Raw genomic sequence first — 13,581 nt, 5'->3', positions numbered from 1 at the left:
AGGTGTATTATTATTATTATTATTATCGTGTATACAGCCCTTGTAGTGCCATGTACCTGAGTACCTCGACCTCAACCTCAACCGCAACGTCATGCTGTAGGAGATAGTTGAAGAAGAAGAAGAAGAAGAAGTTTGCCATCTGCGCCTTGGTGCGCAGACTCTCTCCTCTTCGCTGTGTCGTTGATTGTTCTCCTCTACAGCTACCTACCTAGGTAGTCACGCAAGTCACACGCACACAGAGAGACGCAGACTCCCGCTGGTGCTGGTGCTGGTGCTGGTGCTGGTGCTGGTGGTGCTGGTGACGACGATGCAGCACAGAGGAGTGCCCTATTCCATTCGAACCGCCATACAGAATGTCTTTGCAGAGGCTCGAACCAGCTCATGGACAACGCAGACACAGACATACCCTCCTCCTCAACGCCGACGAGACTTCCACGACTACTTCGTGACCCATCTTCCCTCCTCCTCATTGTCACCGGACAAGAGGAATCCGTCAGACCACAAGCTTCCTCGTTCCCACTCGACACCGCACTCGGGACCCTCGGACCGCATATCACGCCCTCCTAGCGATCGCGAGACGACTGTCGTACGGATCCCCTTGAGAAGCGCGAAGCATCACTTTGGCGCCGGTGTGAGTAGAGGCAGTCGACCCTATAATGAGGACACCTTCCAGGCCGGGACTGTCGAGATCCCTGCCTTCGCCAAAAAGCAGCCTGTGAGCATTGGAAAGCGGGACATTGGTCAAAATGCAGGTTCTACGAGGGCCACCGGCGACCCTCAGGTCTTCTATTTCGGCGTCTTTGATGGCCACGGCGGGAGTGAGTGCTCAGAGTTCCTGCGCGATCGACTGCATGGCTACATAGAAGAAGCAGCATTGCTGTTCGGCCTTCAGAGCACACTGCGCAAGGAGAATGCCGATGGAGACCCCATCGAGGAACCTGGTATCATGGGAGAGCAGGATGCAGAGGATCTACAAAGAAGTCTGGTCACTTCGTGGAAAGAGACAGTCGGAGGGTATTTTAAGAGATTTCGACCAGAATACTTCCCCGCGGTGGCAAGCGACGACGACCCAGCAGCGAGCAGCAATACCATTGAGACGGTGCTCACTTATGCTTTCCTTAAAGCTGATTTGGACTTTACAACCGCACAAGCGAAGAAGCAGAGCGAAGAGGCAAGCGTGGAGGAACAAGATGCGCTGAAAGCACTTCGGGAAAAGGCTTCTTCCAGCGATGACCCAGTCATGGGAGACAGACCTCTCAATGACGGAGATATGCTATTCCATCCCGAACGAGAAGCTTCGCAGAATCTAAGCACTCGACCCGCTCCTCGAGGCTCATCACCAAACCTCGACGACGCGATTGGTGGGAAGAAGCGCTTTCAAGGTGGCTCTACAGCTTCGATCGCGCTCATCTCCACCCCTACGCCCACTCCGTTTTGGCATCCGAACAGTCCGAGCACCTTGACTGCAGCACATGTGGGAGACACTCGCATCCTCCTCTGCAAGACCGACGATGGTCAGGCGGTGCCCGTGACCCAAAACCATCACCCATCGATGCCAGTCGAAGCGCGGCGCCTCCGGAGATACGCCACCTCTTTCGTGACAGACAGTTTCGGAGAAGAGCGCATACTGGGTCTGGCCAACACCCGAGCGTTTGGTGACATTGGCAGCAAGCGTATCGGCGTTTCAGCAGAACCACAAATCACCACGGTTCATCTTCCATCAGCGGGCTACTCGTTCCTCGTGCTCATGTCAGATGGTGTCTCCGGCCATCTCGAAGATCAGGAGATTGTCGACATTGTGAAGGAGGCAAAGACTCCTGAACAGGCGTCTCGAGACCTGGTCAGCTTTGCTGTGGAAACAGCGGAAGATGCGGATAACGCGACGGCACTGGTCGTTCGGCTGGGCGGCTGGGAACGAAGGGGCGAAGGGGGGAATGGAAGCTTTGGAACCAAAGAGCAGAGAGCGTTCCGACAGAGCGAAGCTGATAACCCCAGATCGAGACGACAGTAGAGTGTGGCCACATGACCAGGCATGATTCCCAATGCCACTTGAGATCTACAAACATACAGCTTTGTCCACCTCATCCCCGCAGAAATGTGGTTTGTCGAAGATTTTCAGTAGGGCGCGCAAAGCACCTGGTGATGATGAAACTCCACAGTCTCCATCATCGTCGACATGCACTTTGACATGTCGTTTGACAACTTCTCCGCATGAACTCGAGCTCATTCCGGCCAGCGATTGGCTGGGTCGTTGGGGGCGCCTGTTTGTGTCTAGGATAACCCCACAAGCATCAAGCATTGAATGTTGTTCCCTGGGCAAGGGACCAGCCTGTCTGGGGACAGGCCATTCGGGCCCGCACAGGCCAGACAATATTACGATGGATCTCATTCGCACGATGTCAACAAGCTGTGAAATGTCACTCAGTCACTGTGAAAGGATAGCGGCGTGCTGGTAAATCGATCGCACCGCGGGACCCTCGAGCCCACGTCGTATTTCATGCACGCATTGCGCCAGCGTTCCATGCTCTCTGCTCCAGGTGCCTCGGATTTTCATGTCATCCATGATATCACAGTAGTGGTTTCTCAGGAGGAAACTCTGGTGACCTCCTGAACGAGTGTTGAGTATATGCATATCTCTCCTTATATATATATATGTGACTAGAGCACCCTGATTTCCTTGCGACTCACTTCTAGCTCCCACAAACCAGATCAAAAGAAAACAACCCTTCAAGAGCAAAAGACCAAAAACAAAAAAGAAACCCCATCTCCCACCAAACCACATATCCAAGATGAATCCCCTCCACTGGTCCCTCACCACCCTCCTCGCCCTCGCAACCCTCACAACCACCTCCCCGACCCCCCTCCGTCCCCGAGAAGAACTCACCACAACCGACGACCTCAACACCATCGACTCCAACACCCTCGCCCTCACCGACGCCATCAACGCCTACACCGGCGGTCTCACCGAAGCCCTCCCAATCCAATCCGCCTCAGACACTCTCACAACAACTCTCCAATCCGCCTCCACGGGGCCCGGAACGTTTGCAGACGACGCCGAAGCTCAAGCAGCCGTTAAATTTGCTACGGAGGTTTTGGCGCCTCATGTGGAAGCTTGTGCAACGGCTTTGGTGGGGAAAAAAGATGCATTCGATGCTGCGGGTGCTTCGGTGCTCGTGAAGCAGGATTTGCAGACTATTTCGGATTTGGCTATGCAGTTGGGTCAGATGTTGTTGGATAAGAATCCGGCTTATAAGGATAATGGGGGCCAGGATGCTGTGGATCGGATTAATAAGGCGCTGGGAGATGCTTTGACGGCTTTTTCGTAGGGGGTTGTTGGGTGGTGGTGGTGGTATTATTTGATAGTGGGAGGAGGAGGAGGAGGAGAAGGAGGAGGGGGAGGAGTAGTGGTTAGAGTGTGTGAGAGAGAGAGGTGAAAGCTAGTATTTGTGGTTGGAGAGGAAGAATGGAAAGTATATATTTTGTCAGTACCTAGGTATACGACCGATTATCTACTACCAAGCACATTATGCATTTCCACCTCGACTGTGATCCATAACATCACTTTTTTCTACCTTTTACACCAATCAAGGTAGGTAGTATACGCAAGCAAGCAAGCAAGCAACAAATACACCACAACGAAGTTTTCTTTGAACGAAAATTCATCTGCTAGCCCAAGGTATACATAAACTAAGTATAGGTAAGTAAGCATCACAAGTGAAGCACAAACGTCCGATAAGAGATCACACGTTGTAGCTACCGAAGAATATCCCCCAAAGCCAGGTTCAATACTGCTGTATGTACTCCAGGGAATTTTTGCTTTCTTGCTGGTGTGGTTCGATCATGGATGGTAGATTTTTGTCTTTGTGAAGCTGGATTACTGGAGACCCTGCCATGTGATTTGATTCGCTGAGAGAAAAGGTAGGGCAGGACGGTGTCGAAGCCTGAGGTTGATGGGATGATTCTAGTGATTTGTCTGTTGGCAGTGTATCCTCAGCCGACCGTGAGAGATGAAATCATGCTTGGATGAGCACGTGCTAGAGTCGTTGGTGTGGCATTGTTGAGACATAGTCGGCAAAAGAGAAGAGAAGATGGAAGTGATGGAAGAAGCTTTTTATTGCCTGGGTATAACTATGCTCTAAGCAGGTCAACGCCGAGCCAGTGCTGCTGTGCATCTCTAGTCTGATCATCAAGGCCAGAGTATACCATCGCGCTGTGCAGCAGGCATACGATACAAGACTGTACCCATTGCGGCAGTGCCGATTCCCTATGTGCGATTCGTTTATTTCTTCTTGTCCTTGGATGGGCCCTTGGTCTTTGCGGTACCACGGAACTCCTTGCTGCGGTTCTTGCGTTGCTTGCCTGTGGACCAACATGTCAGTCCGAGATCCTTCTCGCATGATGCTCACCAAAGAATGCATCTGCCACCGCCGAAGCAGGTGAGGGTATGTGTATGTGTATGGGTGCGACGTACGCTGCTGTCTGCTGGCCTTCTCGATCTTGGTGGCTTGTCCGTAGCGCACCAGTCGGTAGTGTGGCTCGAACTTCTTCATAGCCTCGGCGGAGTCGTAGAGGAGGGCGAAACCAGTGCTCTTGCCACCACCGAACTGGGTGCGGAAACCAAAGACGGAGACTTGGTCCTTGTTCATCTTGTAGAGACCGGCGAGCTTCTCGCGGAGCTCATCCTTAGAGACGTTGGGGCGCGATGGGTGGAGGACGTCACTGTTATTCATAACCTGTCAGATATGCTGTTCGGTGTCGATATTGGTCATAGACTGAGGAAGAGGGCAGACGGACACGACCATCTGCTTGCGGCCAAGCAGTGGGTTGCGGATGAACTTGCGCGTGCGCAGAGTGACCTGGGATTCCGACATGGTGGATGTGTATCGTCTCGACTGTCAATGGGCGAGAGGCTGTCGGGGGAGCGGTGGGTGAGGAGCGCTTCGAAGTCGAGAGGTGGAAAGCCAAGCCCCAGTGTGAGTTTGAGGAATTTCTGTTGCGGGAAGAGCCGTCGTGGCTCGTGGCCAAGCTTTTCCTTTCTGCCTCATTTGACTTTGCCCTCACTCCATCTCTGCCATCTAACACCCGCACGCACGTGTACCACGGGAAGGCGTTGATATTGATGGAAGAAGAAGAACAGGATGGACGCTCAACTTCTCCTCTTCAGAAGGCAATACCTTCAGCTGTTCGAGCCCGACTTTCTCGCCTGGCCACCAAAGCAATTACTACGAGATTCGGCAGTCCAAGCGTGGCTCTACAAACACCTTTTTGACTGCGAGAAGAACCGGTATCTACCACCGCCGCGATATCAGCTGCGAGTGCTCAAACCGCTCCTTGCCAAGATTGAGAAGTCCATCGAAGATCCAGAAGAAGATGTAGGCAATTTCAGTCCAAATCAGTTCCAACTGTTTCCTTTCGTCCTATTCTGATTCCTTCTTCCCTTGCAGGAGATATCTGATGATCTCATGAACCACTTGGGTGCGCTTATATCAGCAGATTTGCCTGAAGAAGCCACAGCAGTGCAACAAAAAACCTATGTAACATTTACATGTCTGCCGCCTACTGCTACCATCACCGAGGACTATCGAGACGAGCCCACAATCACATTACTAGAAAGGCCCCAGCTATTATCTGGCTCGCTCACTACAGGCTTTAGAACGTGGGAGGCCGCTCTCCACCTGGGCTCGTATTTACTGCTGCCAGAGAATCGTGATTTAATCAGAGGCAAAAATGTTCTTGAGCTTGGAGCAGGTCGGTCTCCATAAGCATAATTGCGCCTGAGCCGCCTACTGATGGATGACATGAAGGTACTGGATTCCTAGCGATTCTCGCAGCGAAACATCTGGAGGCGAACCATGTCACGACTACAGATGGCGATGAAGGTGTGGTAGAAGCGCTTAAAGAGAACCTCTTCCTGAACAATCTCGATGACGAGAAGAAAGTTCTGACCAGCGTGTTGCGCTGGGGATGGGGATTAATAGGCACCTGGGTGGAAGAGGACTGTGATGCGTATCCTTACGATGTGATTCTTGGCACTGATATTGTAAGCCGTCTTCAAGTCTATATGGGAGCGCCACACTTACATCTTATAGACATATGACAAAGCCGCCATCTCGGCTCTGGTCGCTACTTTGCGTCTCCTATTTGACATGAGACCAAAACTCCATGTGCTCATTTCGGGAGTGGTCAGGAACCTGGATACCTTCGAAACCTTCCGACATGCTTGTTGTATGTGGAAGAAATAACGCTCATGCCCATCCGACACAACTGACAGATATTGGCAGTACGCAACAAGTTCGAGGTGGTGGAAATTGACTTTCATCCCAAGTCTATCGAACAGCAGACGTCTCTGTTCTATCAAAAAGCTTTTCCGATCAAAATTCTGTCAATCAGAAAGCCATGCTAGCAGGGATTGTATATCTCTGGATTACTGTCTCATTTGGGACGGCCGAGACATCTGCCACGATTCGTGATTTGAGAGAGACTAACACTCCAACGAAAATGGAAGACGCTGCCGCAGACGTGTTCCTCTAGACACCCAATTTTCGAACGCGATCCGGGAAATCCGGGACCTTGGCTGGCTATCCCACAGCGTACAGCGCTACATTATATATTGCATGAACAGGTATACAGAGTATGTGCTAAAATCTATCACTGAACTCTCACTCGTATGAGAGGATGTTCGACCAAGGAGCCGTATAGGTGAGAGGTAATGCCTGAGCTTGGTCGAGAAGTGGGATCAAACGTGTGCAAGGAAGGTGGAACTGATTGGTATTGAAGATTGCAGAACTGTGGTCCTGAAGATCTGTGGGGCCAGTGGGAACAAGCTCGCCGGTATGTTCGGACTCTGGAATAGCATTCATGATTGAGGGTTGGCCGAATAGCGTAAGCACTTGTTGCCTAGTCTCGAGTGAAGTAAATTACCTTTATAGACTGTAGTCTTAGGTAGTATATGGTAAATACATGTAGCTCTGCAGATGCCAGCCTGCGAAGTTCAGGAAGGGGATGACACGTCAATTGTAGGATCCAAAGTAGGAATGTCTGATCGGATAGAGGAACAGAGCAAAAGAGCTACAGGTAGACCGGACTCTTTCCAATCATACAAGGAATGCAAAACGAATGAGCTTGATGTCTCGACACCTGTGTGATTCGAACACACGCTCCCGAAGGAACTGGCTATACAGTTGAGTACGATTGAATCGTACAGTTCCAATAGCAGGCCAGCGCGTTAACCACTCCGCCTGTGGCACAGTTAGTGCATGATCTGAAGGCAGTCCGGAAAGATAACCATACCAAAGTGCCATAGCAAGATGAGTCAGCAAGCCCCAAGTATCATCTATAATCATCACCCAGCGTCTCTGATAGCAGCGCACGGCAAGTAGGTAAGGTAGCCTCAGATAGTACCATCTTTGAGTCGGGTGGGGGTGTGGAGGTACGTTGAGGCTTGAGGCTTGTGGTGAGGGGAAGCGGAAGCTGTAGCTTGGCAACGGGATCTGCCTTCCGCCTTCCGACAGGGTAGCTTTCTGACCTTTCTCTTCTCGCCCCGGGCTCTCCAATTCCATCTTCCATCTGTTTGTTGCACAACTGCTGGCAAGTGGGCGATATACCACCTCCTATCTCCTTCGGCACCTTTCGGCACATGCGGCAGGCATACAGAAGAATTACCCCTCCACAGCCATGTGATGATCTCCCTGACTACTGTGGATGGACCGAGAATGCCCACTTGATCGGATTGTGGAGGGTTGGTCGGGCAGCGACCGAGGGACGACGCGTAACCCAAGCCCTTCTACCAAGATTCCATTATTGCCTATTTCTATTATGCCGAACATACTACGGCGCTTTTCCTGCATCTCTTGCAGATGTTCCAGACTTCTGACTTCCGACTTTCTGTGCGAGACGGAATTCACAAGGTAGCTACAGGAACGCGAATGTGAAAAAGACGACAGAGCAGAGAGACAAGCTACAGTGAGGTAGTTGACCCCCCACTGACAACATGCGCCAGACGGGAAAGACAGTGAAGCTCAGTAAGTTCAGGGTGCCAGTGGACCTGGGACACGGCATCCTTACATCAGTGAGGAACACGGACCCGGTTTTCTGGCAGCGCCCTCCATCGTGACTACCTTCCTACCCTACCTTACCTCCTACTTACCTACTTACCCTATCACGCGCATGTGCTGAGAGCGCGTACGACGGGTTTCTGTTTCCACATTAGGACCCGACCGCCATTGGGTTTGTTGAAAAGGACCGGCAACTACCTGACCTGACCTTCCACTCCTCCATCGTGACTGCCCTCTTTCCACTTCTCTGCTGCTGCAACACATCCTCTCTTTCCCCGCCGCAACCCTCAATCTTTCCAAGCTTCTAGTTCTTTCGATTCAATTTTCTTGTGATGCCTTCGTTGGAAGACTGCGTACAAGCTCTGCCAACACATACACCCGACGATGTGGCGAGCGTGATGAAGGGTGCCGATGCGGGTACTGTGCCAGCGCAGAAAGATCCAAATGGAGGAGGACAGCCAAAGGCGGAACGACCTGGACTTCCACGATTCACAACCAGCAAAGAAAATGTTCTAGCGCAGTTCTTCATAGGTGCCATTGACCAGGGAACGACCAGCACCCGATTTATCATATTCGATGGCACCGGTTCTCCAGTTGCCAGCCATCAGCACGAATTTACACAGCACTATCCTCAGTCGGGATGGCATGAACACGACCCTGCGGAGCTCATTGCCAGTGTCGAGAATTGCATGAAGAGAGCCACGGCAACGTTCACAGACCTCGGCCACAACATTAGCGACATTCGAGCAGTAGGAATCACCAATCAGCGGGAGACCACCCTCGTATGGGACGTGGAGACTGGAGAAGCGCTGCACAACGCAATTGCCTGGCCAGACACGCGAACGAAAGGTCTCGTCAGAGAGCTTCAGAAGAAAGAGGAAGAGCTTGGATTGAAGTTCTCCGAGCTGACAGGCATGCCCATCTCGACCTATCCTTCTGCCGTCAAGTTGGTGTGGCTGCTGCGACACGTTCCAAAGGTGAGGGAAGCATACGATGCTGGGCGATTGGCTTTTGGCACTGTCGATACCTGGCTGCTCTATAATCTGAACGGGAAGAATAAGGACTACTTTGTCACGGATTCTACGAATGCATCCCGCACCATGTTCATGAATTTGCACACCGTAAAATATGACCCGAAGCTGTTGGAGTTCTTTGACATTGACATTGGCAAACTCAACCTCCCTCGCATCGTGCCTTCATCAGATGCCCAGGCTTATGGTCGTATCGCTTCAGGTCCCTTGGCTGGCATGAAGATTGCTGGCTGTCTCGGAGATCAGTCTGCAGCTTTGGTGGGACAGCAAGGTTTCACGCCCGGATCGGCGAAGAACACGTACGGTACAGGATGTTTCCTGTTGTACAATGTCGGTGAGACGCCTGTCGTGTCGACACATGGTTTGCTGGCCACAATCGCATACGACTTTGGAGGCAAACGAAAGCCCGTGTATGCGCTCGAGGGCTCCGTAGCTGTAGCGGGATCAGGCGTCAAGTTTCTCATGAATAATATGGGATTCATTACGCATTCACATAAGATTTCCGACTTGGCGGCAACGGTCGAAGACAATGGTGGCTGCGTGTTTGTCACGGCTTTCTCTGGTCTCTTCGCCCCTTATTGGATCGACGACGCCAAGGGAACCATCTTTGGCATCACGCAACATACTCAACGCGGACACATTGCCCGAGCTACGTTGGAAGCGACATGTTTCCAAACCCGAGCCATTCTAGACGCCATGGAGAAGGACAGCGGCCACAAACTTTCGGCCTTGGCGGTCGATGGCGGAATGTCCAATTCCAACCTGTGTATGCAAGCACAAGCCAACATTATTGGCATCTCTGTTGATCGGCCTGCTATGCGTGAAACCACGGCTTTGGGTGCAGCCATTGCTGCTGGTTTTGCAGTTGATATATGGAAAGAATTTGAAGAGCTCAAGGCGATTAATCAAAAGGATCGTGTGATATTTAGTCCGGACTGTACTCCGGAGGTGTCGAAGAAGATGTTCAAGAAGTGGAGTCGGGCGGTGGAGATGTCGAGAGGGTGGTTAGATCCTGACGAGGCTGGGGGTGAATTTGAGGAGCACTAATGATGATGATGATGTTTCACGCAGAGAATGTGGTAATGTGACGATGTAAAGACTTGAAGACGTAAAGACTTAAAAGACTTAATGATGATGGATCAGCCTACCAAGTGTCGTGTTGGTGAAGATTTGTTATTGTTGTCCCTGTTTTTTTCTTTTTATGCGCCAGAATGTACCGGGTACCTGTAGGTATCAGTCCTACAGAGGTGAAGTCGAGAGAAGCTGGCCGACAAAGGTATGCATAGGGTAAGGTAGTTACATGTTGTTTGACCTAACTCCTAGTAGGTACGGGTACCTGACAAAGGTATAGTGGAAGTAAGAGGAGGTAGGTGGAAACACTACCCCACCCGGCCGGCCGTCTTTTCTAGTTTGTGTGAGCGGGATATAATAATAATACCTTGTGTAAGGTATGTAGTTTTTTATTGTCCGTTAGTAGTTACTGTGAGTCTTTTCATGTTCTTCATCGATCTTCCTAGGAGGTATTTTTTCTTCTCGCGAGAGCATAGGACAGACTTTACCAGGTTTAGAGCTTCCTAAAAGGTACCTCTTTGAATGAACTCGTTCTCTCGGCCTCTCGGTCTGGGCAGACGACTTTTAATTCCCCAAACAGGCGTCGCGCAGGCACACTATTGTCACACGGTCATGGGGGGGGGTTTAACTTACAAGTTTCCAAGCGACGTGATCTGTGTGCCATTTGTCCCGAACGGACGCTAGAAGCACGGATCGATCAATTCAGAAGAATGTGATTTGTGGGTCTTTTTTCATTTTCTCTCTCTTTTTTCTCTTTTCACACTCTGGTGTGCGATCCTTCAATCCTTGGGGGCCTTTTGTGGCGGGACCGTTTGTGGGAGTCCCGGTTTCAGAAATGTGATGCCGTCTGCGCCATGATCCCGTCTTGTACAACAATATCACTGTGATATGATTATTATGAGGAAGCGAGACACTACCTGTACCTGGTACCTTACTCCCACGTTCACGGTTACAGGCAGGCTCTTATTAAAACTCTTTTTCCTCACTTCCTCGCGTAAAGAATATCGTTTCGCTCCCTCATACCTGATGTAACATGTTGGGGACTCTGACGGACGAATCGCAAAGCTGCGCCAGCCGCTGTGCCCTTATTCGTGGGCTTTATCGTACTGTGCTGCCTGATTGATCCTCCCTCTCCCTCACCCTGAGAATAACTTGGAACGTAGTCTAATGACTCCGCTCTTCTTCTTCTTCTTCTTCTTCTTCTTCTTCTTCTCCTACCGACCTGAGTACCGACCGACTTGTTCATCATCATCATCACCATCACCATCATCCTCGCCCATCTGTATCATCTAAAGGCCACTCTGAACGACCATAAATCCGACCTGTCGGGATTCCTTCCAACTGCCGACATGGATGGACGCACAGCACCAAAAGACAAATAAGTCTGCTCAGTTTGCTTGCTACCTACGAGAACATACATACATCATCGAGTATTACATCCTACATTTATCTTTTCGCGCTGCTGTTCCCCCCCTCTATCCATTTGTTCCCCTACCTATACAGCGCATTCAAGCAGGACTACCAGGCAAGCAAGCAAGCAACAAGAGAGGGCGAAAGTTTTTGGGGACGACTTTTTTTTTTCTTTCTTTTTTGGTCACGGAAACAAAAGGCTGCGACAAGAACTACCTACATACCTACCTGCCTTACCTTATCACGAACCGGCGACTGCGAACCGCCGAACCGTGAACTGCGCGACTTGGAAACCAAACCACTATGTGTGATTACACAAAAGTGGAGTATGCATGCTATCATCTGCGATATACAGTTCGCGCATGGTGTAAATCTACCTATTTTTCTGGTCACCCTTTTCTTTTCTTTTTTTTTTCTTTTTTTCTTTTTCTTCTTTCTTTTTGCCCATATATCTCAATGTCCACGGCACGGCTGACGCTTTCGATATGTGTGTTTTTAGGCGTCAAGTACCAGGAGACACATAAGGTACCTACCTACCTTACCTTGACTTTTTTTTTTCCTTTCCTCCCTTTCTTTCGCCATATTTTTGGGGATTATTGCTGGTTACCTCAGGTAGCTATGTTGTTTGGAAATAAACAATGGATGCTGATTTACTCTTCTACTTCCTATTCAGCGGTGTCCGGCAAATGTGGTAGCAGTCGAATATCGTCTCGATGAACGATGTGGTAAGTAGTGTTTCTTTTTTCTTCTTCTTTTTTTCCTCTCGCTTTCTCTCTCTCTTGAACCATATTTACTAATACGATATACTTTTTTTCTTATAGGAGACTGCAGAGACTCTCCCGCACCAATGTATACACTCAAAAAGAAAGCGTCGAAATTACCGAATTATAAGAAGGACAATGGATTATCATCATCGTCTTCTTCTTCCAAGTTGCAATGAACAGATAGTCGCCAAGAAGAAGAGGAAGAAGAAGGAGGAGAAGAAGAAGAAGAAGAAGAAGTTGCTAGCAGGACCTATGCAGCTTCTTGAGTACCTAGGTACCTGTAGTTTCGGAATACGGTTCTAGATAGATGGGTGGGGACATGACCTTGTTATTATTAATATCATCACTACTACATGTAATACTACTTACTACTACTACCTTACTAGAAGTCTAGGAGAAAGATAGGAAGGAAGAAAGAAAGCAAGAAAGGAAGGGAGATCACGACAAGTCCCGGGTTCTTTTTTATCAAAAATCAAATTTTCACATTGTGACAGCTTGCTAGGTTTGGCTGACATTGTGACACGGCAGCACCCTTGCAGGGATGATGGATGCAATCATGCACGCGAGAAAAGGAAAAAGAGGAAAAAAAAAACTCTCCGAGATCTGGTGTGACATGCATGTATTTGTATTGTATGGATCGGTAGATGCGCCTCTTGGAAAGTTGGAAAGTAAAAAAGCCGGAATATACCTCTCCCTGACCTCTTATTACTGCTGTTGGGCGATTGCCAAGGTCAAACTTGGTGTACATAGGAGGTACGTGCATGAAAAAGGCAGGCTATTAATCCCTCACTGACATGTATCAATATTAGGGCAAAGCATGTACAGTAGAGGAGGCATGTAAGAGGCATGTAAGAGGCCAGCGGGCTAATTTTCTCAGCACAAAGAATTCGCAAATTTTATACTTTGCTCTGGTATACCAACATTGGGAAGTCTTTTGTGTGATGACCTACCCAACGGACCAGTCCTGTCCTGTCCTGTCTGTTTGACCTCCAAGCGTGGATTGTGATGGCGAGAAGCTCTCATCATCACTATCACTCTGGAAAATGATGAAAAGGGTGAGGTCGATGAAACGTACCAGGAACCCCAAAAGATGTCAGGAGACCAAAACAACAAAAACAGAAAACAGTAAATGCCAGGAACCCTCCCTCTAGGAAGAAGAGAGAGACTGAGAGAGAGAGAGAGCACAACCCTGAACCGGACTCTTCCCCTCCCTTCCGACTCCCTCCCTCCCTCCCTCCCTCCCTCCCTCCC

The 13,581-nt window shown here is 49.9% G+C and overlaps 7 protein-coding genes and 1 non-coding gene across 8 annotated transcripts; 6 read left to right on the top strand and 2 right to left on the bottom strand.

Annotated features, from left to right (window-relative positions):
* Positions 1 to 96: 96 nt before the first annotated feature.
* SEPMUDRAFT_150526 (protein serine/threonine phosphatase 2C) lies at positions 97 to 2,842 on the top strand. Its single transcript, XM_016906238.1, has one exon. The coding sequence runs from the start codon at positions 308 to 310 to the stop codon at positions 2,009 to 2,011; it is 1,704 nt and encodes a 567-aa protein (XP_016758525.1). The 5' UTR covers positions 97 to 307; the 3' UTR covers positions 2,012 to 2,842.
* SEPMUDRAFT_118955 (uncharacterized protein) lies at positions 2,790 to 3,326 on the top strand (the record flags this gene model as incomplete). The annotated part of the gene is made up of 1 exon (XM_016901467.1): positions 2,790 to 3,326. The coding sequence occupies one exon, from the start codon at positions 2,790 to 2,792 to the stop codon at positions 3,324 to 3,326; it is 537 nt and encodes a 178-aa protein (XP_016758524.1).
* A 722-nt stretch (positions 3,327 to 4,048) lies between these two features.
* On the bottom strand, positions 4,049 to 4,936 carry SEPMUDRAFT_150525 (Ribosomal_S24e-domain-containing protein). Its single transcript, XM_016906237.1, has 3 exons — positions 4,795 to 4,936; positions 4,472 to 4,719; positions 4,049 to 4,359 (listed from the first exon to the last, which is right to left on the bottom strand). Exons 1-3 carry the CDS (start codon positions 4,869 to 4,871, stop codon positions 4,280 to 4,282), a joined length of 405 nt encoding a protein of 134 aa, XP_016758523.1. The 5' UTR covers positions 4,872 to 4,936; the 3' UTR covers positions 4,049 to 4,279.
* A 173-nt stretch (positions 4,937 to 5,109) lies between these two features.
* On the top strand, positions 5,110 to 6,916 carry SEPMUDRAFT_150524 (uncharacterized protein). Its single transcript, XM_016906236.1, has 5 exons — positions 5,110 to 5,372; positions 5,445 to 5,748; positions 5,805 to 6,040; positions 6,090 to 6,225; positions 6,282 to 6,916. Exons 1-5 carry the CDS (start codon positions 5,139 to 5,141, stop codon positions 6,401 to 6,403), a joined length of 1,032 nt encoding a protein of 343 aa, XP_016758522.1. The 5' UTR covers positions 5,110 to 5,138; the 3' UTR covers positions 6,404 to 6,916.
* A 215-nt stretch (positions 6,917 to 7,131) lies between these two features.
* SEPMUDRAFT_t53 lies at positions 7,132 to 7,245 on the bottom strand. Its single transcript has one exon. It is a non-coding gene; the product is annotated as a tRNA-Ser (tRNA).
* Positions 7,246 to 7,944: 699 nt separating this feature from the next.
* SEPMUDRAFT_150523 (glycerol kinase) lies at positions 7,945 to 10,268 on the top strand. The gene has a single exon (XM_016906235.1). It carries the CDS (start codon positions 8,387 to 8,389, stop codon positions 10,130 to 10,132), a length of 1,746 nt encoding a protein of 581 aa, XP_016758521.1. The 5' UTR covers positions 7,945 to 8,386; the 3' UTR covers positions 10,133 to 10,268.
* Positions 10,269 to 11,385: 1,117 nt separating this feature from the next.
* On the top strand, positions 11,386 to 12,773 carry SEPMUDRAFT_127135 (uncharacterized protein). Its single transcript, XM_016902125.1, has 4 exons — positions 11,386 to 11,933; positions 12,066 to 12,091; positions 12,240 to 12,291; positions 12,388 to 12,773. Exons 1-4 carry the CDS (start codon positions 11,870 to 11,872, stop codon positions 12,504 to 12,506), a joined length of 261 nt encoding a protein of 86 aa, XP_016758519.1. The 5' UTR covers positions 11,386 to 11,869; the 3' UTR covers positions 12,507 to 12,773.
* SEPMUDRAFT_150521 (uncharacterized protein) lies at positions 11,386 to 12,773 on the top strand. The gene is made up of 3 exons (XM_016906234.1): positions 11,386 to 11,933; positions 12,066 to 12,291; positions 12,388 to 12,773. The coding sequence occupies exon 1, from the start codon at positions 11,510 to 11,512 to the stop codon at positions 11,840 to 11,842; it is 333 nt and encodes a 110-aa protein (XP_016758520.1). The 5' UTR covers positions 11,386 to 11,509; the 3' UTR covers positions 11,843 to 11,933; positions 12,066 to 12,291; positions 12,388 to 12,773.
* Positions 12,774 to 13,581: the final 808 nt, after the last annotated feature.

This window comes from Sphaerulina musiva (assembly GCF_000320565.1).
Source record: "Sphaerulina musiva SO2202 unplaced genomic scaffold SEPMUscaffold_8, whole genome shotgun sequence".
Taxonomy (NCBI): Eukaryota; Fungi; Ascomycota; class Dothideomycetes; order Mycosphaerellales; family Mycosphaerellaceae; genus Sphaerulina; species Sphaerulina musiva.
The sequence above is the reverse complement of the archived record's forward strand: the minus strand, read 5'-3'. Positions and strand labels throughout refer to the sequence as shown.